The following is a 26,580-nucleotide window of genomic DNA, read 5'->3' as shown; positions in this document are numbered from 1 at the left end:
GTCACACAGTAGGTCCCAGGGTTAGGGCTGTGCTGGCATTTAAGAGCTCTGATTCCATTCCAGCAACCATAGAGCACATAGTGAGTGACGACCAACAGACAGAATCAGAGATTTACCAGTGACTGTTAAAATTCTGAGGGGACTTATACTTCTTTCTTTAAGATGCAACTCAGTTCACATGGTCGTTCTTTACCTCAATCTGCAAACTAGCTTACAAATCTATACTTTTCTATGTTGAGTGTTTCAACCCTGTCCCAGGTCATGGAGAATCAGACACTTGAAAGTTCTGGAGTGAGCACTTTGTAGTTGATCTAGCAAGTTCCTACCCTCTGTAAATTGCTCTAATAAAGCCATTGTACCCACTCTACCATCACACTGACTAGGCATGGGCACACACAAGAAATCATAAGCAGATCAATTTTCATCAATAGACAGACAGCTCTGTGTGGAACATGCCTTGGCATTCACAGAGAATCACTATGGAAAATGGGCAGCACAACCCTGAAATGTATTCATAAGAAACTCAAAGGTGTTACTATTATTTCAGAAAAACAAAATCCCCATATTTAGAGCAGCAATATAATGTAAATTGTGAAGTCAGAGAGAAGCATTTGGCTTCCAACATTGACAACAACGATTTGTGTGACTTGGGGCAATATACTTATTTATTTATTTTTATTTATTTACTTATTTTTAGTCCATAAACTAGAAAGATAGTTGGTAAAGAGTGAAAGACACTTCTGTTTGAATGTGAGTGCAAGGCTTTGTGAGTCCTGGGCATAAGACACACCCACACAGAGATGCAGTATGGCTTTCACCTATCCTCTGCGAACACTTCCCAGGGGCCATCTGCATGAAGACCTCCCTTTCTTCTTGCAAGAAATTTAAACCAAAACCTTGGAATTGCTTTAAAACATAAAAAAGCTTCAGGTTATTTGCTCAAATGATGATTATAATAGTATTTTATTTTAGTACAAAGTCTAGAAGTTTCATGCAAATAGAAATTTCTTTCACATACTGAAATTGAAGTACAGGCTGTAACCACATTCAGATACAGTTGTAAATAAGGCTAAGTAAAGTCATATGGGGAGAGAATTGATCCACTAGTACTTATGGCATTTTCGGAGGAGACCTCAGGAGGCTCTTTCCCGCCATGTGACGGCATAAGAGAGAACAGCATTGGCAAGCAGGAAGGACAGCCCTTGCTAGGACACAGCTGTTCTGGACCTTCACATGGAGCTTTTATCTCAACTCTAAGGTACACATGTTTGTGTTGTTTAATTTACTTGGCATTTGGTATTGGAAGCCCAAGATATCTGAGAGAGTAGAATTATCATAATCTCGATATATCCAGCCTTGTAGACTCAATGTTGTGGGGAACATTTTAACATGATTATCCCAGATGGACAGTCATTTGCTTTGTTTCTAATACTGACGTGAAAAAACAAATAAACAAACACGATCCATATTAGAAACATACCAGCACAATAAAACTTTGGATGCTGTAACTTTACAGACTGATATGCTTATGGGTCCTGCATGTAAACATGGAGAAAGCACATTCTGAAGGGATTTGGATTTGGCTTTAAAATCAGAACTTCCGGAATATGGCTTTTGTGGGTTTATTTCTACAGGCAAATTATGTAGAGTCTCTAAGCTTCAGATTATTTAGGGCTCAAATGGAGATAATAATAGTATCAGTCTCAGTTGTGTTATGAGTTAAACGAATCAATCATCCATTCTTAAAATTGTACTTGGCAGAAAGTGCTTCATTGCGTCCAATTAAGCATTGTACAAACTCGCGGAGATTCACAGCAGCTCTTGTCTACCCTCCGCACACACTTTGCGGCGTTTGTGATCCTACGTCTCATGAAACTACACTCACTAAAACCTCAGAGCTCCTTTCAAACATATTGGCCACTTGCTCATGAAAATTCCAGGAAATAACTCGGAGACGAAATGAGAGAGGACTACAGGAAAAAGTACAAAGCAGATGGAAATTAGAGTGAAGAAAACACGGGATGCAGTCAACTAATATGCCAGGCTGGAATTCTGGGTTGGCCATGATTTTCATGCTGCTCTCACTACTACTTAGATACTTAGAAGAAAGCAATAAGCAGTTCCCCTGCTCCCAACTCATTCTAGCTCTTGTAGACCAGGTTGGCCTCGAACTCACAGAGACCCACCTGCTTCTGCCTCTCGGGTGCTAGGATTAAAGGCATATGCCAGCCAGCCCATCCCCCATCTCATTCTTGAATTGCCTTTTTCTTCCTTCCTGTGTGTGTGTGTGTGTGTGTGTGTGTGTGTGTGTGTTCTCCATGGCAGATGTTAGGTTCCCAGGACAAGTAATCATGACAAGAAACTGCCAAGGTACTTTAAACAACAATCAAGGCTTTTCTTACATTTTTCTCTTGCAATTCAATTTCCTGATTCTCTATTTAGGATTCATATTGCCAGGGTAAATTAACTCCAAACTTTCTTGGAGTGAATTTCTTTTTATTAATCCTTGGATAATTCCATATCAATTCCATATATGATCTCCTACGTCTCTCTCTAATTCTTCCAGATCTGTGTCCACTGCTCCACCTCACCAACTTCCAGTCTTTCCCCTTTTAAATAGCCCACCTACCTGAATTCTTGTTGCCCGTATACTCGTGGGTGGGTGTGGTGCCATCCACTGGAATGCGGCTCACCTACAAGGGGCCACACTCTTAAAGAGAACTGACAATTCTGTCTCTAAAAGTCATCAATACCTCTTCAGTTAGGGGTGGGGTGAGCTCCTCTAAACACCGTGCTAGAATGTTATCTGGTTTAGCATGCTATCTCATCAAAAGGCCAATTCCTGTTACGAATTTAACAGAACAAAAGTTTCTCAGTGAGTATGATAAGAGCACATTCAACTCATTTGCTTTGTGCTGTGCACAGGGACAGCTGGAACAGCCTTCTCTCATTGTTTCCATTGCATTGAAAGGTCTGCAATCTGGGCTACTTCTCACATCCTTAGTTATCAACGCCAGTTAGTGGTGTTCTTTATAACAAGCTTTTGGTGTCCAACAGATCTTTAGTAAGCATCTAAAGATAATAACCCCCACTAACTTAACAGGCACCAGACCGTTCCTTTAATAAGTGGTTTGAACAAATGGGGCACGAAATGTTAAGCTTGTCAACTTGACCAATCATCTGCCTTCTGTGTTTGAAAAGGCACCAAGCAGCATATGTAGAAGAATCAAAGTAAGTAATATTTAATGGAGAATAAACACTTGATTCAGTGTATCTGTGAATTCAACTGGGACAGTAACGTTTGGGGTTCCTTTTCTTCTAGAAACCGGCCTTATTTCACTGAATTTGTGAAAATTTGTGTCAGACTTACAGGCAGGTAGAGAAAATATGGTCAGAAAGATGGGGGGATTATTTATTTATTTAAATAACAAAGTATGTAGCAGCTAATTTAACACAATATGAGACAAAGAACAAGGTGTGTACCTCAGTGGATAGGCATGACTTTAGTAACTATGAGGTCCTAGGATCAATCGCCAGCACCAGAAATAAAAAAAAAATCATAATTTTAAGCCAAAAAAGCTAACTAAAATCAATTACAAAACAAGAGAAGTCAGAGTCTCAGAAGATTTGGGGATTACAATGCTTTATCATGCAAGTGACTAATGTAACAGCTAGTTGAATAACTCAATAAATTGTTGCTACTTATGTTATTTCACACAGACACACACACACACACACACAGAGTTCAAATACAATTAAAATTTAAGAGTTCTTTCTTAGTCTATGGGTGCTCCAAGACTTACTATGTGAGACCATTTTAGTTATCTTAGAAGTGAAATAATTAGACAGCTACTCACTAAATGATCTGGGTTTGTATTTTGTCAGTTCTATTACTTCATTTATTTAGGGAAATGCATGCTAAAGATGTTATTATTATTATTATTAATTATTATTGATCTTAATATTATTAAAGATCTCTGGTAGATATGGCTCTTATAAATAATTTTCCTCAAAGGAAGCAACTAGGTGCAGCTACATAGGTTCCTGGAAATCTTGACTTTGAGTAGACATGTCTAGAGTGTCACTTCTATAATGCCAGTCACATTGTATTAAGTAGGAATTTTCCATAGTACTCTAGGAAAATAAAACAACAGAAACCAAATGTAGCATCCTTAGGCAAAAACACTATTCAGGCTGGGCACCATCTACCAGCAGCAAGAGCTACACACTGATGATCAGTATTTGTCATAAACAATTGCCATCAGGAAGAGCGTTTTCATTTAATTTCACAACTTGTTGCTTGGGAGCCTCAAAGTGAGCTGCCTGCGCTGATTATCCATTCACATGTGCAAAGAAAGACAAACTGCTGTTGGCCCTGGAAGCACAAATCCATACAACAGATGCACAAAAAATTTCCGGGACTCCAAAACTATCCCTGAAAGAACGTATTCCCCCTCCCCCCAGGAAACTCATCAACTCTCCTTTTCTTACTTAGAATTCTATTAAATGTCTTTGGTGTAAAGATAATGGAATACTAATTTATCAATCAGTCTACAAATTATGTTAATAGGAAATTCTTTTTTACTTTTGAGTTGAAGGATAATTTGTATTTATTTCCATTTTTTTTTCTTCATTGTGTGAAACCAGGAATGATTTCAGATCAGTTTTTAGGCACGAGGGAGAAAGAGAAGAAAAGAACTTCGGCTTCAAATGAACAGCAGTAAAGCCCTAAAGAGTTAACTCAACTTTGTTTTTGTTTACTAAAGAAACTTCCTTGCAGAGCAGAAGCACACATGATTTATGTAGCGCAGCAGAACTTTAATCCACAGCTCAGGAAAGGGTGCGAGAGCAGCTTGAAAATTATGCTGAGCTTAATTATACTTAATGTGAATTATTCAGAAGTGCAGACAGAGACTAAAAATTTATTTCATACAAAGAAGCTTGACATTTTAATTGGTCCTTCAGAATAGAGACAAAACAATTTCCTCTCGAGAAAATTTACATCTTCCCTATCAGACCCACAGCCGTAGCCAAGCAGAACTTCATTAACGAGATTAATCATGCCAGTGTCGGCTCCTCCATCAGGTAGATGGCCCAGGTGAAAGCAGGAATACAAAGTAATGATTGACATTTTCACTAGATACAACTGATTAGAGACACAAACAGCGACAGACTGTTGCACTGTACCTTGGTCATTAGCCATTTTGTCAGGGTGTTCCACTGTGGAGAGAAAAATAAATTATGTTATTATAGTGTAGCGTTTCTTAGGAGAAAGTTGGCTTATCAAGTCCATAATGTTGTTATCATTGCTTTTGGATAAACAGTCAGAGAGAGCAAAACCTGAAAATAATGTTTTTTTTACTGAAGAAATACCTTCTAAAATCTAGTTGTTATGTTTACCTAAACAGAAACTCGTTTTGTAATTTTAATTAAATTGGAATTGATAGTAAAATGTGTAGAAAGAGCTTTCAAATCATATTTATTGGAAGTATGCTACGGGAGGTATTTATATTTTATACAGTTTTTTTTTTTAAGCAAGTCTAAGTTTTAGATGACTCCTAATGGGCCGGGAAGACTAGTGAGACACACTCATTGGGCTACCTGCCCGTGGGGATAACCTTGATGACTTGATCTCACACCTGGGAAAGGTGACTCTTGATTTGTTCACAACTGCAAAAAAGTTATGATTAATAAATTTCACAAATTCCTTTGAAAATGTAAAGCTATCCCTAACCATCTTAAAATCTGGCCTCTGTTCCTTAAACAAGTGAAATTAAATACTGAATCAATACAACCACAATTGTAAAAACAGTCTTAAGGATTTTTTTTTTAGTCACTCTCCACTTTTTTAAGTCTCCATTAATTATAACTATTTTATGGATACATGAATTTGACTTTTGTGTCTTTTGGGCATATTTATCTAACCTGTACTCAAAAGCTGACTTGTTTCTTGTATATGTTTTGTTGAAACTCACAGAGAGACAGATATCATGCAGTAATATATATCATAGCCATTTATTCTTTCTGTGTACCAGAATTAAGTCTGCTGAGAGTTAATTACTCTTGTTTGAAAAAAATAATAACCTAAAGCAAACATGAAGAGTTGACAGATCTCTCTCTCTCTCTCTCTCTCTCTCTCTCTCTCTCTCTCTCTCTCTCTCTCTCTCTCAGATAAGTTCTCTCTGCATAGAGCTAACTGTCCTGAAACTCACCTCCTGAGTGCCAAGATTAAAGGCTTGTACCTCCTCACCCAGGTGAGCAGGATTTTTAACAAAAGTCTGTAGCCTGTGAAAACTTATACGGCGTTGTCAGAAGCAGTATGTCAGGGTTTCTACAGATAAGGTTGCAGAATACTTAAGGGACATAAGTAGCTACATAATCCGGGAAGTGTACAAATTTGGGAATCAACACAGTCTACATTCATAAAGCTATTCTAATAAGCATTTTATATCTAATATAAAGATGTGGTTAATGAAAGTATGTGGAATAATGTCAAAAAAGAACAAAAAGAAATGAGATGAATGCAAAGTTCATTTCTTTCCATTCTTTGATTTTTCCTTCAAACTGTTAATTGTCTGAAGTCCAGGATATTTTTAGTAAGCAATGACCAAATGTACTTTCTCCAAATTTGGTTTTCTGTTAGTAAAGTTACATTGGATAAAGTATGAAAAAATTTCAGTTATAAAAAAAGTTTACTAGCTGGGTGTTGTGGTATGCACCTTTAGTTCCAGTCCTCAAGAGGAAGATCTTTGTGAGAATTACTGAACATTATCTTCCATCAGAGACTAAATGAATTCTAATAGTTACTTTTTATCAAGGACTAATTAGAAATAGAATTTACAATTGTTCATGTCATGTGATCAAAACCACCATGCCTTTTCAGATATCATTTGAATTTTAAGCCTGTTTCCTATACTCTAATACATGACTTTCAGTTAATTTTATTTCTGGGTTGGGAAGAATCATATTTTAAAATACCAATTAAGAAAGCCAGGAGAATAGATCATGCTCTACTGAAAATTTGTCACTGAAGAATCTGCTCTTTTGGGAAGATGAAATGACGTTCCCCCACTATAGAAATTTTCTGTGATCTACTACTTTATGAGGACCCTCTTCCTGAGGGCAATCCCAGATATAATTGCTACTTTTTGCTGTCAATCTGAGTACATTTTGAACTAAGGAACACCCAAGTGCCTGGACACAGCTGCAAGAGACTTTTGTTGACTGAATCATTTGAGGAGAAGACCCATCCTAAATTTGAATCTTCAAAGTTGGGAAGACCCAGTTCAAATTTGGGCCACAACTTCTGGATGTAGCCTATATAAAGGACATGGAAGAAGGAAATGCTTGTTATATTTCTGTTTGCCTTCAATTTCCCTAGACGTTTATTTCTTCACTGGAATTAGAGCCCCGTTCTTCATGATTCTAGCCTATGCCAAGGACCAGCTGAGACATCTACACTTTGTGAACTGAAAAACTACTGCCTTCTTGGACTTTCCATTGGAAGACAGTCATTGTTGAAAGAGTTGGATTACTTGTTAATGACTCTAATAAATCCTATATATTATACCACATATGGGATTTATTATACATTAAAAATAATCTAAGAAATCATTCACAATATGCATGTATGTATGAATTATTATATGTAATATATTATTACATATGACATTTTCTTTAGTTGTTTCTATAATGAGTCTTAATATAATATGTGAACACATCAATGAAGATTTCACTGGATGTAATACACCCAGAAACATACATCTTGCAATGTTTTAACTGTATAGGAGTTTCTAAATAGAAGTCTGTGAAGGATATTTGGAAGGGAGGTGGGAATTTGCATAATCCGATTTAGTGAAAAAAATTAAGTGAAAAATTAATTTTAATTAAAATTTCAAATAAATAATTAAGCATATCACAGATATATGTTTATGTGCTTTCTAATTATACATGTTCTTTTAGTTTATCAGTGACTATTTACCAAGTCTCCTAAAGTCCTCTAGCTAGTTGCTAATAGCAAAAGACAAACTCAAATCTCAAGTACAAAATGCTGCTACTTTGGCAAAGCTTGAATATGGAAGAATGAGACTTGCGGACACCTGCTTAGGGTATGACTTGCAATGAAACATTTACCCATTAGCCAGTATACTACAGGGATTCCCTAGCTTCAGGAAAACATCTGCACCACTCTCTCTGTCAAACAATGTCACATACTGATGGACAGAGGCCTTCTGCTTTTAAGCAACTTTGGAAAGAACAAATCTTTAGTCAGAGCAATTCCATGATTTTGTCTTTGATGTAGCCATAGTTCAGTGAGATATCAAATCTTTTATGCAGATAATTTATTGTCCTTAAAACACTTGTTATTTAAAGTGACATAAAAATTACATTTTTTTTGCAGAATTAAGGTTATATTAAAGATAGCAGTGTCTGTTTTTTTTTCTTTTTGGTATAATTTAAAATTTTCCCAAGACATGAAAAGATTTTTACCATGTGAGCAAACTTTATTCACAAAATGCCTATGATTACTATTAAGCACAACATCAGATCGGTACATTAGAGCTAATTCATGTAGACTATTATAAAAGAAATTTTGTAACTTGTCTCCAGCTTAGGAAATGACTTTATAGATGATTCCAGGGCAGTCAAGATAAACAGTAACGAGCACAATGTTAACGTTATTAAATAACCTACAGGATGTCTATCAATGTGGGCCAGTACGTCCTGCGGCAGCTCATCAATCTACCGTATAAAACATTCAGATTCTTTAAATCACCATAAACCCTCCCTGACATCTCTTGCCTGGCATGCGCTGTGAGCATGAAATTAATTTGGCACTTGCCTATAGATAAAATTTAGGCATTTGCAAGCATTATCTAGTTACATTCTATGATTCTATGAAATGAACAACTGGATGCCTTTCAATTGCTCATGAAGTAAAACCTGATTTAGACACGAGGTCCTCAAAACCCGGACAAAAACTAGCTCATTCGTTGTCACCTCCCTCCTCACTCTTACTGTGACATGAAGAACTGTCACACAGGCTTAGGATGAATGCTTGCTTGTGTATTTTTGGCAAAATTTCAGGTAAGCTGTTAACAAAATCCAGCTTTTGAATAGCTTACTCATGAGAATTCAAAAGTCCACTACATATTAGCATATCTTCCTAATGCATTGAGAAGCAGGCTATGCAGTTACTCTAAGACCTTTCTTCAAGAACAGCAAAAAAATAAATAAATAAATAAATGTGGGTAGAATTGTCAGTCATGAAGGTCCTTTTAATGTCTCACTTGTTTTCGATCATGTATTCATTTGTTTCTGAAAAACACATATACATAATGTTGTCACACTTTTTAGAGCCACACTATCTATCCTTGTATAAAACTGAACATAGTACAGCAAATATACATCTATAAATATCAGCTATGGGCCATGCAAATCATTTTTCCATTGTCGACTGAGACTCTTGCAAGCATTTCATCTTGTATGAAAATATTACTGGATTGTAAGAGAGTATATAATTTTTTATGCCATCAGTATTTGAACTCTGTACTTTTCATAAGATACCAACTATTTTTAAATTGAGTGCACATACACGTGTATTTATATACATATATATTCTTACTATAATGTGGGGTTTCACTTAACCATCGTATTAAATTTTTTTTTTGCTTTTGTGTTCTCAACTTGCCAAACACATTTATCTTTGTGCAATTTGTTGGTTTATGTTATTAAAGTTTACTTTATTAAATAAGAATAATCATTATTGAAAGGAAATAAAGCTGCCAATTTTAGGCTATATACATAATTCAATACATCTACATTTTTATTCCCTTATATTAAAAGGTCTAAGGATTCATTGTACCTCAAATAAGATTGGTGTACATGAAACTAATGCAAAATGCTGGATGCTATAAATAAAAATTCAGATTAAATATGTCTGCTGGTGTTAATGGTAGAAAAATGTGATAAAACCATATTTGACATATTGACTTTGAGTTTAAAATATATTTCAATTTATTTTGAATGCCCACTGCAAGTATTATTGCAAAAAAAAGTATAATCGTGTAGGTTTGCTGGTTTGTTTTTCCTAACACAGACTATGGGTTATTCTGTGACTAACCCCAAAGAAAAAGAAAGAGAGGACAAGAAATAGTTCAAACCTTTCAAAGTCCTGAAGAGGATAGGATCAGAGAGGGGCCCCACGCCTTTCGCATTCCGTGCTTGAATTCGAAAGTAGTACATGGTGTCAAGGTTGAGATCCATGATCTGATGGGTCAGCCGATCACCACTTATAGTCTCCATAATCCAGTCGTCTATTGGTATATTCTTGTCCAAGGTATAAAACAAGATGTAAGCTGCATAAATAGACAAATGTAATTTTGTTTGGCATCCATATACATGTAGTAGTTCTCCTTTAAATGCACACATGTTTCTCAAATACACTTTGTAATAATCATTATGTGTCTACAGTCTATAAAGAACAACATTCTGTTTAGCAAGCAATGACTTTTTTAATATTGTAAGAATTAGTAATTGTTTCAATGCATAGAATCAGAATATAGAGTAGGCCATTAGAAATAAAATATATGTCATATTTAAAAAGTGTTGTTTTAGCTTCCTATAAATCTGATTATTTGTCTTTTCTAAAATACAAACACTATGATGAATGTAAAACTGAGATAACATGCCTGCATAATACTCATGGCAGTTCAATAATGAATGATAATGAATTAATATTTATTTTGACCGTGCTTAAATAATAAAGATACATTGGAAAGTATAAATGCTTTATATTTATAATGTTATCAAAATGAACAGTCATATTTTATTTTTGCAGTGACCCTGGGAAATTAGCAGGGCCTGTGTGGAACTCCACTCACAAATAATGAAGCTAGTTGGAAAAGGGGCTGGAGGGAGAATCTCAACTATTAGTGCCTATCACTGGAGGGCTTTAATTATATGGTTTGGGAGGATATCAGTAGAATGGTAACAATTCACACACTTATAATAGTCTAATTTGAATATGCACTGAAAATCAGTTAGCCTTATGAAATATGCATATCTGAGCACCAGTCTTAGCCAACTTAGGTGCTATCTCCTATTTAAAAGCATCAATAATTTACATATTACATCGTCAGATGAAACTGTATGGAGTTAATAGTGTGTGTTTTGGTCATATAAACATGATGTTGTCCTTCCTTTCTGCCAAAAGTCTGTAAATAATATTTACCTTACATATCGCACTGTTTATAAGTCTAATAATTCTGTATAAAACAGTTTCTTTTATACAATCTTTATTGTTTGTATTATTCAAACACTATACCGTGTTACGTAAGAATATGAAAATCACTTTCTTAAAGTGACATGCTACCCTTTAGCAACGTTTCCCTTTGAGTCCCTCTTGCCCCCATCTGGGCTTGGAACTGTCCTGCTGTGTCTGAGCCATGCTTACTTCAGAGTTCTCCGATTGAATTTCACCTGTATCTTCAAAAGCGTCCCTGCACCACCACACATCTGCACTGTAGGAAGCTTGTAGCCCCCATTCTTTGTTATTCACACCAATTTAACTTCCCTTACCTTCTGAATCCAAATCAATTCCATCACCTGAAGTCCTGCTAAGGTATTTCTGACACATAAAAGCAGTTCTTGGCCATGAGCTTTCTGGCCTGTAAGCTTTGTGTTTTTAATAAATTTGGATAACACCTATGCTTTTGTATCACTCATTACACTGCCTTATAGGACTTTCGTGGATATTTGGAGCTCTGTGCTTTCTGGGTTTTTTCCCTGTTGATTTGTATATTTAAGTTAAATTTCAAAATACAACATCCACAAGTCATTTTGTCTTAAATAAAGACTGATTAATGAAACTTATACGTATTTTGTGTTAATTCTCACCTTTCCTCTTTTATTTGTATTCTTTCAAACCTGCCTGTCCTGGGAATTACCTGAAGGGTTGGTACACTTTACAAAAATGACCTCAGGGCAGTACTTTTTCATTTAATAATTTGGTTAGCCATACTTGATGGCTGCAATTACTTCTATAAATTCTCTGGTCTTCACGCTTTTGTGTGATGCTGTCCTCCTGAGCCGTGATGAGTTCTAAATCTTGCCTCTCCCCAACATAATTAGTTGCTACATCAGAATACCCTGTAACACTGAGTCAAAGGAGATTGCAATTTTTTTTTTTGCCAGCAGATTCCATGGTTCTTTTCCTATTGTGGTTTTGATGAAGTGCATCCCCAAGTGAAGTTGACCAGGAGGCAGGAAGTAAGGGTTAATTTTGGCCATCAATAAGAAACCAAAGCCTCTTGTCAATCATGCATGTTGAGAAGCAAATTACCAATCACACCAATGATGAGACTTTAACTAGGTTGATATATTGATTTATACCTTCAAAAAGTAACCGTAAAGATATTCTAGATACACAGAAATTGTGACCACAATCATGTGTTGGTTTTGGCTACTAATACATGGTAATAATATTGCCAGAAATATACACACTAAGGATAATCTCCATAAGCTTGGCTCAAATTTTTCCTGTGATCAGGCAATGTCAGAAGCAAGTTCTTGGTTGATCTCTGAGGTTTTTATATTTTTGGACATTTGTTGCAATGTTACCATGAAAGTTTGATCATGTTGAGAGTTTGAGGTAAGGTAGAAGGGATGTTATGATAGAGAACAATACAGAATATGGACATGTTACATGAGTCTTTCCAAACATTATGGTTGGGAGGGTTTTGAACTGTCATTGTATAAAAGTGTTTTCATGGATATTTGTTGATTTATAGTTAATTTCCCATGCTAAAAATTGTAAAATATCTTCATAGTTATCACCCAAATCAGTTTCTCCAAGAAACCTTATCTATTGAAAGAATATCCTGATATCTGCAATTTTTCTTCCTTTCTTTTTATTTATTGTATCATGTCTTCTATCCCATCTGAAAAAAATTAAAAAGAAAAAGGAAATATTCTTTACAGCAGCAGCCACATTCTCTGGCATGTTTTCATTCCTCACAAAATTCACGAGTAATCAGTACTGAAACTCACTAATTTTATGAATGTCTATAGCATAGTTTTGTTTTGGAGTAATGACTTGGTTTAGTTCGTTATGTTTAGGTTTGGTTTTTTTTTGAGTCTGGATTTCCCTGTCTGATAGACCTAGCTGTCCTGAAACTTGCTTTGTAGACCAGGCTGATTTGGAACTCACAGAGATCCACCTGTTTCTGCTTTCCAAAGCAGGCGTTAAATGTGTGTGCCACCATCACCTAGTGATTAATGACTTCCAATGAAATTAACATTTTCTGTGCTGTTGTAAGGGCACAATACATATAAAACTTTGAAAATTATTTTCCCACCTAAGTCACTATGCTCTTTTATGATTTTTTCAATTTTTACAGAAAAAACAATACATTAACTTTCACTGTGATTCCTCTAAATAAAAATTTTTATTGAAGTATTCAAAACTGTAGTCGATTAGCTAAAGCTCATCTTGTGTCAGGTTCTGACAATTTAAAGTTGTCCTTCCACCAGTCCTCGATTTTATGGTGACACAGATGATTTTGCTTTTTCAATTTGACAATTAAAACTTTCCAGACTTCAGTTGAAGATGTTATTATCAAACCCTAAAAACTGGTCTTAGAGAAAGCTCCCAGATTCATCTGTATGGCCAGGTTTGGGTATATTCTCAAGATACAGAATCCACCATCTAAAGTTTTAAATTACAGACTTTCTCAACAACACAATCTCCTTTGGAAATGTGTGAATCTGTTACCAATGGCTGTCTTCTGCCCTTCGTTGTCATCTCATTCTTTCACTTGTCACAACTGACCAAAAGAATAAAGTTTCATGTGAAATCAGGGTTTGGAGGCTCCTCTGGGACTGTTGGTACAGCTAGGCGCTCTCGTCTTAAAATCACATTTAACTAATATGCATAAAATGCAACATCACACAGCTATCATTCTTCTTCTCCTCACTTAAGCAGGCATTTGGAACTCAAGAAGCGAAGTGCCAGAATTTGTTCAATCCCTTCCTTATACTTTTTATGTCTTTATATGTTTATTCTCTCCTCAAACATTAACGTTGAGAATAAAATGACCCATACTCTGGTAAATTGGACTTAAGCAGTAGTTAGGACACCTGTCCAAAATGGAATAAAGGTAATGGTTGGATGATTTCACAATCCAAGAGACTTTAGGGCAGAGGAATTGGTTACAGTAGCACAAGACACATAAAATAGAGTTCCCTTTCCTTCTACAGAGCAGGTACACTGCTTTGCCTTGGGTAGGCCAAGGTATGTCATGTGATCTCTGACAAATAGTAGTTCATCCCAGCTAGGACCTTCAATATTCAACAAGTTTTAGTAGGCAATCATGGCAATTGTGCACTTAGGTATAAAGATAAGGAATGTGATCGTGGATGAATTCCTTCAGAAATCTTGTAATTTCATTTAAGAACTGTAGGAATATGTGATCAGTTACTATCTTATCTTTTTTTTTTTTTGCAGGACAACAAGTATATTGTCACTGCTTCCTCTGTTGTGAACGTTACATTTTTTTAAAAAAAATTACTCTAAATTCCCTGCATATGATGAGCTGATGATCAGATTATCATGACATTGGTGTTACTGATTTGCTTTCTCAGCATTGAAATTCTTTATTATTTAATTTTTGCTCATCTCATCTTTTTGAAGTACATAGATTTACAACAGAGCTAGAAACATCCTGGGTGAGGTAACTAAACCCAAAATACAAATATTGCATGTTTTCACCTATATCTTGATTTTAGCTTTTAAGATTTAAATATGAGAAACCACACAAGTTATGGAGCTATTAAAGAATGATGGGGAGGAGGGAATCTTCCAAGGAAAGGGAAGAATACCCTTTTACTTCAGTTATAGAACATAGGGAAATCAAGTTGGTGCCCAACTAGAAGATCCAGCCCAATGTAATAATGTTCACAGTGCTTAAGGTACTTTTCACAGGAAAATAAAGATAATCGACAATATAACTCAGATATAATCCTCGTATCAGCTTTTAAGGTTTTTGGTACTGTGTGTGTGTGTGTGTGTATGTGTTTGTGTGTGTGTGTGTGTGTGTGTGTGTGTGTGAATAGCAGGAAAAGGAGACTCATTCAGCGTCATCATATTGGGAAGATGGACCTCAATCCATACATGCGTACCAATTCCCTCTCCAGGTACCTAGCATAAGGGTAAAAGATTTCTTAATTTGGCTAAAATTCTAATTTTTACATTGGTAAAGCAAAGTTGAGGCTTTGCTTTTCAGAGTTGAAAACACATTCTGTTGTTTGCTTTGCTAAGTTGACGGTTTATTTGAGGAAGAGTCAAGAATGTAGCAGTGGAAAGTGTGACTTATTTCGTAGCTAACCAAACATAGTTTTCATCATATCTTTTTTTCATTAAAAATTTCTATATTTTCTTCTTAAAATTTCATATATTTTTGACATATGTTTATAAAAACCTGTTTATAATGAAATAAAGCATAAATAAATCAAAAGCTCCAAACTTATGGAAACAGAACCAATGAAAGTAGACCAGACGACAGAGGAATGAAAAGAAAAGAATTGGAATGAATTCTTCCAAGTTTTCAAAGGGCTTGCACACAGACAATTGAACACATATTCTCTTGGGGAAGAATTTTATGCTTCTGCTCTGTCTACTTTTTATCAGTTCACATGAAATTTCTGTTTGATATTACATTAAGAGCCATTTCCTAAGCAAAACAGATCTTCAACTTCAATCACATTTTATCAATGTGAAGCTTATCGCTTCACATCATCTTTTTATTTTGAAAAAAAATCACAAAGTACTGTATGACATGAGTTTGTCATCTGAAACTGCATGTTCCTTGTTTATTTGTATCACAGGAAGACTCAGTCACTCTGCTAATTTATACTATTGCCATGTGCCTCTTGTATATACATGTAGACGAATAAAGAGAGACTTGTAAATTCCTAACCCAATGGTTCTACTTCATTGGGCTCTAATGAGCACATTTAGAATTGTGTAATGTTTTTCATAATAAGTTAATTCTATAAAGATATCTATTTAAGACCTAAATTGATCATTTGAATGCAACAAATGGAGTTTAACAGAACTCCATTATGTTTTTTATACATATACTAAATTAACATCATAGGTTTCTAATGGATGTTTTAATTAGGCATTTTTGTTATCAGCAATATGAGGTAAAATAAAAGCTGTCACTCTGAAAAATTCATTATGTTCAATTTCTGTCGGTCAATATTAAGTATGTTCTGAACCTTATTGTTTAAGAATGAAGCTGAAAGCTAAATGAGAAGTTAAAAATCCCAAGACAAACCTCCTTCACATGTTGCACAAAAATGCAAGGCCACTAGAAATCCTTTATATTCGGTATTGTCAGCCAATCAGCTTCCTTTCAGTCATTTATTTTTAGAGTCACACCATAAGAAGATTGTCTTAATGGTCCATAAGATAAAACACAAAATACCTATTCTGAATGAAACGCACATATTTCACACAGAAACTGGAAGCTGATATTCATGTGTGTGTACTTGTATGAACGAACCCTAAGAGAACTACAGCCTCAGTGGGGGACAAGAAGCACGGATCAGAGAAGATGAGAAAATGAACCAAGATGCTGAATCAGAAACTCCATAAAAAGAGCAAGAGCAACTGTGAAATAAGCGAAGTAAGGGACAAAGGTCCAGGTGGGACAAGGCTGGAGAAGAAGCTGGATGCTTACCAGTGATCTTCCCATTGGCTTCCAAGGGAGGCTGCCAGCTCACAATGACAGCCCGAGGCTTCCCTTCTCGAGTAATGACTGTCAAATCCTTGGGAGCAGAAGTCGGGGCTGTGAGATGAGACAGAGACAAGGTCTTGTCATTGGTTGTGAAAAAAGAAGCTGGTGGGCGTTTTGTCATGGTGCTAGCAATCAGAATCTGTCATCAGGTATGTCATGTTTATTTTGCCTTTTACAATTCATTGCAACTATTTGAATGGCAGAAGGGAACAAGTAGAGTTGGTACTTTACCATGGAAGCTCAATGTCTTCCAAAGGTGTGAGGAAATACAGGGCTGAAGAATTCAACAGGTGCTTTGAGGTGAGATCACGCTCATGTATGTATGTAGAATTGTATGCTTAATGAACACACGAACTACATCACTTCCATTAAGGAATCTACTGAAACTGTAGTTAATAAGTGAAAAAACTAACCTACCAAATTTCATGAGACAAAAGAGATACAAACAACAACAAACACAAAACTCCATAAAAACATGTTAAATATTATAGGTTAAGAATGTACTAGGTATTTTCTAAGGGAGAACAGAAATTGAGAAACAGAAGTAGAAAAGACAAGTAATATATGAGAGACTTTCATCAATCGGACATGAAATAAGATACCAAGAAATCCTTCACTCTTTAGATCTATTTCTTCTATATTTTGTGCAAAATTAAATGCCAACATATTCTAAAGATGGAACCAATTGTGTGCAGCCTATTCAGCATCTTCCTGAACTCTGCTGATCTGTTTATTACCCCTTTGAAGAAGGTTTCCCTTCTAAATAGCTAGCAACCTTCCAAGAGCATTCTCTCTTTGTTACCCTTAGTCTGACACAGTCAGATTCAGAGCTATCTCTTCTCTACATCTGTGTTCGGCTAGAATTTTCTTGTTTCCAAATGGGACTCCAGTGAATAAGATAAACAGAGCTAGATTTCTATTTGAACCCATCTTCATTCTCTTTTCCTTAGTGCTTCTGAATGTCACATAGGCTAAGTCTTCACAATAGCTACACTCCACTTCCAGAGTACCTTCCTGTGTATGTGTGGATATGAACCAAATGGAAAGGCACGAATCATTCCTATGTGTCATATTTTATTTCCTCAAAGGCCACTGGAACTCTAGTTAATCCAAAGTTAGCCTAATTTTGATATGTTGTCAATCACTTAATATATTTAAATTTTCAAAGAAAAATGGGAATAACAGTAAACCACAGGAGGAGGAAAAAAGGAAGATAAGAAGAAAGGAGGGGGTGGTATGAGATGGACAAGAAGGAAACGTATGTCAAGAGGCTTTGGAAGAACAACATAGATTTATAGCAAAATATCAAAGAAGTAATGGCATTTTACAAAAGGATTATTTTCCTAAAGAGTTCATTCAAGATATTTCATAGTCCATGAATAGACTAGATACAGATTTTCTTTTAGCTATGATAAATACATAGTAATGTACTGAGAAGTTGGTGCCTCAAACACTCTGTTAATTCATGTGCTTCAGGTGTGTGCATATCTTTATCCTTAAGCTATGGGAATGATGGATAGAAACTTCAGTTTTGCATTTTTGGGCTCAAATATTTAAAATTTCCCCATGAGCTGCAAGTGTACCCCCAATATCTGGGAAAGAAATGGACTTAATGATTCCTATGGTTCCCACTAGTACCTGATGACTGCCCCAAGACTGTGACTAGGTATTCTTTTCTGAAACTTTCCCTTATGTTTTCAAAGGGAGTTCTTTGTACTGTTTCCTTAATTCCAACATGCCCCAAATTTGGTGACTTCATTTCTTATGCTACTTCATGGTTCTCAATACAGTTATCCTCTCAAACGATTGTTATTCTCTCTAAATTAGAGACTGTATTTTTTTTTATGCCTAGTACCTGTCACAAGGCCTGGAAGTTACAAATTAATCCATTGTGTATCCTGAGCAAGATCTCTCATATTTATGACTCTCACATGTCCCCACCCACAGATTTACATTTTTTTCATTAAGTATATGAACAGAGAGGAAACCTTCTAAACTTAGAAAATTGCAGACATGGAAATTACATTATGCTTTTGTTATTTAGATTGTCAATATTCCTTTGTCCTCTTCCTTCCAGAGAGACATATGGAATTTTCTTTTAGAGAGAAAAAAAAAGGCTGTCTTTAGGCCATACAAGCTTCAAGGCTCACGGATTTGTAATGTAGACTCTTTTAACCAGCTTTTCTTTGTCCCCCTTTTTTTTGGCAACTATCCCAGGAAATATCCATAGTATCCTCTCTTCTGAACAGTTGAATATTGATTGATACAAGCAAGGAAGACATGCATGTTCAAAACACAAAGGTGATAACCCGGTGAGGGCAGAGCAGTGATAGTTTCTTATAGCTGTGACTGGCTCCTTTGTGGCACCATTCCTGTTATTTGTATTTTAATATAGCTAATCAAAATAAAATAAAATATTCCTCATCTGGACAGAATAAACTATTTTAATTTAAAAATTTGCCAACCATCCTTAGGTTTACTACAGAGGCCCTTCAGCTTATAGCAAGGAAGCCCTGGTGCCTGTATCTTATTTCCGAATTAAAGCAAATCTTCAAGTTATTCTATCCAGCTCATTTCCTCCTCGCAGTTACAGAATTCATGGACACTTGTGAATTGCTTCTTTCTTCTCATCATCACCCTGGGATCTCATCCACATGCTATTTACACCTTTGCTCAGATCATTATCTGATTTGACAATCACTCTGTCTACTAACCACAGGTCTCAAACTTATTATCTTTTTGTCTGTGTTGGGAATGACCATTGGTGCCTCTATAAGGCTAGGTCCTTGATGAGAAATGCGTAGAGTGCATTTTGCAAGTCAGATGCTGGTGTGCATTTTATGTTTATGAATGGGAAAAATGCATGAATTTGCTTACTTTAAGGTGATATGAATACTCTTTCAGACAAATCCTATCAGGTTTTACTTATTCAATTTTTTTTATTTTGCTAGTTTATATTTGACTCTGTTCCTGACTTTTGGAATAAAAAGACAGAGATGGGTATTTTATAGTCCTTATGGTATGCAGTTCACTGGACTGAACCTCATTTTCCTTATAAACTGGCATTCAAGTCACAACTAATAAGGGAAACTTAATGATGTATAATATGTAAACTACAACAAAGGACATTAAGGACATTAAAATGAGACTATCAAGAAAGTTTTTTTGGAACTAACTCTTGTATACCAGGGTGTCCTCAAACTCACAGATATCTGCCTTCCTCTGCTTCCCATGTGCTGGGATTTAAGGTGAATGCCACCACCACCTAGCTCTAGAAATATTTTTATAGATAGAAGTACCTACTAAATGTAGAACTCTAAAAATTTAGGCAATAACCATAAATAAAATTAGAATTGCAACACCAAGGGACAAATTCTAGTGGAAAAATATATATTTTCTCACTTATGAGGAGAACTTTATTGACATAATTTTTTTAAATCTTGAGAATGTTTAGTGTAGTACACATCTAAATATAATATAAATAACAAACCAATTAAAAACAGAAACTATTAGGGCTGGAAAGGTGAGGAAGTGGCTAGGAGAGCATCAATAACTCTTACAGAGGAACTGAATTTGTTTAAATTCACCCAGGTCATGCGATTTTAAGAGGTCTGACCCCTTCTACTGGCCACTGTTGGTACCTACACTTATGTGTACACTCAAAACAAAGACACACAATATAAAAATAATAAAAAGCAAAGTAAAATATATTTTAAAAGATATTCTTTAGAAGGTAGGTTTTGCTAAACTCTAATGCCAAATTTGAAAATGTTTTAACTGTATATTTATTTTCCCTGGAAAACTTGACTTTTGAACTTTATGTTGGCTTGTATTGATGGAGATCCAAGCTCTCTCAAAATTCACACGAGTTTTTCATTATGTGAACCTTTTTCCAAAGTATGACCAAGACCACCCAGAAACACTTCCTATTCCAGCTGTCCTAATTAGAATAAAAAATACAGGAGGCCAATTTTGCAATTTTTAAATTTTTCCACAAATTATCCAATTAGGACTGTTGTTCAAAGCACCTTTCTATCAGATAGAGTTCAATAATTATATTCCCATGATTTACTTAAACACATTGAAGAGACTTCATATTCAGATCCTATGAGTTAATGTTCTAAAGAACTCATTCGAATAATCAGTGATTAATCATTCCACCAGATTGTTTAATCTATTTGATTCCCCCCTTTCTCTTCCACGAGAGTGAAATACTCACTATTAGCTGTAGAAGTGCTGCGATTTGTACAGGATATACTATTTAAGGCAGGACAAGGTATAATTTTGAAACCATCCTAATTCTCTGTCTCAATTTCCACAGAATTTTTGAACACTGCTACTTAGGCCAAACACAAGCCTTTGAGGCCAGCGTCTCTTCACATACCAGCCTCGTAGGTGGTGGCGTGTGCAGTCATACTCCACGTGCTTGACCTCTGTTCTTCGTCACCATGACCGAGAACTCATACATTGTGTTAGGCTTGAGCCCCGTTGCTGTGTAGCTGAGAGAGGCTGTGTCTTCTGACTATACAAACCAGAAGTAAGCAAAGAAATAAAAAGAATGAGCTGTCAAATCAGTAAATCAAGACATGTAAAACAACTAGCTAATGAGTCAGCCAAAAGTAGATAACCATTCAAAATAACAGACTAGCTAGGCCCCTTCTGTGCCAGTCAGTGTATACTGGCTGCTCATATATGTGAGATTTACTGATAAAATCAGTCAGTGCTTTGTGATAAGGGGAAGCCAACTGGGTTAGTTCCCTGTTCCCATGAGCACAGGCAGAAGACAAATTTTATTTTCAACCCCATTTCAAGACACTTTCTAGTTGGGCCTGAATTAAATTCACAGTTTTATCCTTGAAATCTAGATTTGGGGGGTTAGTATTATATATTTTCTGTTAGTCATCATAATTTTTGTCTGCAAATAATTAATTTAATAGCATTCTAGTGACTAAGATATTTAAAATCAAGATCTGGTTTCAAAGTTTGAGTGCTTCCAAATACCTATTGATCAAGCAGAGCAAGAGTGTGCCTGTGTGACATGTTTTCTCCCTTTTGAATGCTTCACATATACAGAAACATGTATAGAAAGAACAGCGATTGATCAAAAAAGAATCGGCAAATTAGATAAATATTAAACAATGAAATTGCATTGTAGAATTTTGTATTTAGTTTTTGAGTCCATTTGTTGCATTATAAACAAGTTTAATTATTTTAGTAGAAAATAAGTAAATTGCATCTTTCTTGCTTACTCAAAGAGCAAAAATGATAATAAAGGAAAAGCAGGCTAGTCTCACAGGTAAAAACTTATTTTCCACATGACCTGGCTCATTTTAAACCATACAAATCTCTTAAAACATTAACTTCTGCTTAGTACTTTTATCTTTGTCTTTTTCCAAGCTAAATGCTTCCTATTGCTTCTATATTTAAATATGTATTGGGTATTTACATCTGGAAAAATTAAAACCCTTTCCCATTGGTTGAGGATATAAATATCTCATTATTACTGTATTATGACAAAATTATTAAATTGAACATCTATTATAGGTTAAGCTATAGTTATAAAAATCCTACATGTTTTGTACAACAATTAAAAATTAAAAGAAACTAATAACATTTTTATGTTGTACCCATTTATCCTATCAAATTAAAAATCTCAGAAGCATTTATCAGAATGCTTTCTCTAGACATTCATAGAGAGCTATTGCTACAATGAATGATTAAACCTCACAGTACTTTGGAAAATCGTATATGGTTGCAGTTGTAAATACAGGATAGCTGGGTAATACGTCTCTGCGCTCCCAAGCTCCCATCTTCTTTTCTGTAAGTTTCAGTTAATATGACAGACTTTGTATTGTCATTTACTGTGTGAAGTAAGTGAAGGAAAACAGTGCTTGGCCTAGAGCAAGTGCTAATAATTGCCATCTAGAAACATTAGACATTGTTTCATGTCATTTTCATTACTTTAGCAATATTAAATTTTGACTTGAGTTCTATCTTGAGGAAGGGGACTGCGTCTCACACAACATCCTGTATTCTACTACATTCACAACAAATCTGCTAAGCTCGAGGCAACTGCCAATAACTATATTTTTAGTGGAAACTCATGTAAAACAGTATGCAATCAAATAATTGTAGAGAAAAGAAAATGAAGTTCATACTTTTATAGGAAATCAATATAGGGATTTAAGTAATCAAAATATCATTTTCAGAATTTTTGTCCAATTTGAGAAAGTGAGACTCAGTGATATGACAAAACCACAAATGCGTCTCTTGAAGCCATGTGATTTGATACCAGAAGTCCCCTTGCTCCTAAAATGAGTATGTCTTGCTTATCTTATTAAACTATAATAGAACAAAAGTTCTAGTTTAGATATGAACATTATTTTAAAAGTGTAAGGTACAAACCAAGTCATTTATTATTAATAACTTCAGTATTTATGATATTCTTTCTCACAGACCTGTTACCCTCTTCATTTGTTCTTACTGTTCAACTGCCCAACCCTTTTCTAGAGACCTCTTCATCTCAGTGTACAGAAGTAGGTGTGTGTGTGTGTGCGTGTGTGTGTACTTGTGCATGTGAGGGCTGTTTGTAATAAATTAAATAATTCCTTTCATCAGAGAAGGCCCAGTTGAAATCTGCTTTGCTTGGTCCTCAAATTCTTTGTGAGTCTGAGTAATTGCATGTCTGCTGTACTAACCATTTCACTGAAATTATTTGCCTCAAAAAGTGTTGGATCTTGTTATTCAAATCAGGCTGAAGAAAATAATCGAAATATTATTTCATATTCTGGCAAAAGTTAGCCTAGCCATTCTGCAAAATGAATATCTCTACAAAGTTATGAACATAACAATTTTAAAGTGGGGAATAGTCTTTTCTGAAACTAGACTCAAAACTGAGCAATCTATATGTAGAGATACTTCCTAATACTCTCATATATTCTTTTTGTTCTCTTTCCTGATAATGTTATCTTTATTTATGGTTCTGCTGAGCCTGAAATCTAATACTGTAAGGAGATAGATAGGGTACTAGCATATCTTTTATCGATGATATTGTATAGACTTGCTTGAGGACTTGCCTGGCCTACCAGGGCAGGTATATCAAAGAAAACTTTTATTATTATTATTATTAATAATGTTATATAAACCACAAAGTTTTGACAATTTAAAAGAAGAAAGACACTAGAGCAATTTCAGCATGACTGCACACAGAGGCAGAATCTTGAAACCAGTGTGATTTTGCTCTGTCTCCAGTTTGGGGGCCAGAAATATCCCCAGATGAGTGCATCTCCCAAATTTCCAGTGTCATGCAATCAGATTAAGTAACAGAGTAGTTAAGTGGGAGAAAGGGAGCAAAACTCTCTTTCGCAATTATTCCTGGGGAGTGTCAAGAAAAATGATAAAAGTGGGTATGAGGAAACAATGAGCTAGGGATAAGCTACTGGGTCCCTTAGTTTTGGAGCAACATTTACATTCTTCTTCACCTTATTTTTAGAGAAGACCTCATAGTCCAGACTTGCCTCATACCCTTGCCAAACCTCGTGCTTTAGTACCCTGGATGATGAGATTATAATGTTAAACTTCGTTTTCATTCCCAGTTATTGTCTTGTAAACTATTACCTTTCAGGTGTGTAACCATACATGAAGCATTTATGGTTTTTTCCAAGCATACATCTATTAAGATGGATGCATAAGGCATTCAAAGATATATATATATATATATATATATATATATATATATATATATCCTAAGTAAGCATAATTAAAACTTTATTTCAGAATAAATGATCTAGAACTGTTGTAGATACAGAACAGGAGTTTGTTGATTTTTCCAGTGGGTTGACACTGCCTACTGCTCAAACATGCATTCTACTACATCCACGCATTCTTGGGTTTAGAAGGTTATACATATTTCTTTGTTAGTAACTCTTTGTTTGAATTGCCGAACTTGGGCAGGAAAGATGGAAAAATGAAATGACAGTCTCTTATGTTTCACTAGTGATCTCTGGGGACGAGTATGAAACAATTTGGAAGTGAGTATAAACAGGAGGCTGCTGTAACTCAGGCTCATTTAAAGAATTTTCCTAACAACAACAGGAAGATGGTTTCGAAGCTAAATAAGGAACTCGGTGTTAATGCCTTGAAATTCATTTCTAGGGTGCTATAAAGTGTCTTCACATCCCTGACCCCACATTGTACCCTCTATGAGTGGGTTGTGCGATTAATAGACAGCAATCTAGATTCTGAGTCAAGGAATCATATCATAACCTGTTCAGGAGCTGATCTTGGAACCCTTCTATTTCCAAAGGAAATCGACTTTCCTGTGGAAAGCAAAAGTCTGGTGCGAGCAACATCTGGTGGGATGCCAACATCTTTTTTGCAGCTCTTGATATTTTCCTACCTTGCTTTTGTTGATTTCCAAAGGCATAATTTTTCTTAACTAATTAGATATTCAGCTATTAAAATGCCTTGCTTTAGTACGTGAAATTCACTGTAGAAAAGCAGTTTATGGCACACCAGGAAACATGGAACACAATGCACCAAGCATATGAAAGATAACTTTAAATTTTGCAAAGTTTGATTTTCACCTTGTACTTGGCACTGGTAGAAAAGCTGGTCCTCCACCGGACAGTGTAAAGTCGCACGTCGGATGTTTTTTGGTTCTTCGGGACAGAGTTGTCTGCCCAGCTGACCCTCACAGCTTCATGGGTAAGAGCCACAGCCTGGACACCTACTGGTGGGAGCATGGGGGTGGAGGCGTCTGGGCCCGAGGTGGGGAAATCATCAAGCAAAGGATAATAGTCAACTGGGTCAGTGGGATCTGGGTTCAAAACCCACCAAATGAAACCAACGGATAAATGTGTAAACAAAGAGTTAAAATAAATACCAGTGGTAACACATCACAATGAGTTAAATGCATGGCAAAAACGATGAAAGGGAACATGAGAAGAACAGAAAAAATGCAATTAATTAAATCGTTCATATAATAAGAACAGTATTGCTATGTTAAAATAACAGTATTTCTTTATATTTATATCTAATTAGATTACATATCTTTAAAGCTCAACTTTTTTGAATGTTACACATTGTTTCTTTTAAAGTCTTGTATACTATTTTATCATGTACATGATTTGTCAATGATTTGAAATAACAGTAAAAATGATATTTCTCCTTATCTCTTCGGAAATGGTATGACACCTTAATATTTGTCATTACATCTGAATTTATTGGGGTTTTGTATTTCTTTTACTATTATCTAGGCTCTATCTCTATAAATATTTTTCAGTCAACACACAAACCATAATGAAAGAACCTTGATATATATCATTTTTTTTATCAGAGTGAACAGATGTGCATGGACACATGGGTCAACATACATCTGTCGTACTGTAATTGTGTGTGAGATGGCACCTGATAAGCACATTTTCTTAGATTGTGATACTAAATTCTAAAAGTGCTCATCTTCCTGTATTTACACACACGTATTCACACACAAACACACACAGGTTAGTTCTGTTTTCAGTCCAGTCAGGCATTCCTGTATTACATTCCTGATTCAGAAACTGCAAGTTCCGTGGAAAAAATGCACATCAATGGATAGGAAGACAAATTAACTCCTCCAGAATGATGAGATTTCCACGGAGACATGAACGTGCTTTGACCAATAACATGACTGGAATCTGGAGAATGATGTGTGATTTTACACAATTCTCTAAAACCTTTACACTTATGCTGAGATGACCACAATTTCAGAAGCTTACTTTGCGGCAATCATAATCAT

At 35.5% G+C, this 26,580-nt stretch overlaps 1 protein-coding gene across 1 annotated transcript in view; it reads right to left on the bottom strand.

Annotated features, from left to right (window-relative positions):
- Positions 1-26,580, bottom strand: part of Dcc (DCC netrin 1 receptor) — a 1,076,497-nt gene that overhangs the window by 85,302 nt on the left and 964,615 nt on the right. Inside the window, 6 exon segments of the mRNA XM_085676444.2 lie at positions 5,188-5,220; positions 10,164-10,358; positions 16,746-16,853; positions 21,187-21,237; positions 21,240-21,324; positions 25,388-25,620. Coding sequence (XP_085532570.2) covers positions 5,188-5,220; positions 10,164-10,358; positions 16,746-16,853; positions 21,187-21,237; positions 21,240-21,324; positions 25,388-25,620 — 705 coding nt within the window.

This window comes from Myodes glareolus, chromosome 13 (assembly GCF_982192425.1).
Source record: "Myodes glareolus chromosome 13, mMyoGla1.1, whole genome shotgun sequence".
Taxonomy (NCBI): Eukaryota; Metazoa; Chordata; class Mammalia; order Rodentia; family Cricetidae; genus Myodes; species Myodes glareolus.
This window is presented reverse-complemented; position numbering and strand designations above follow the sequence as displayed.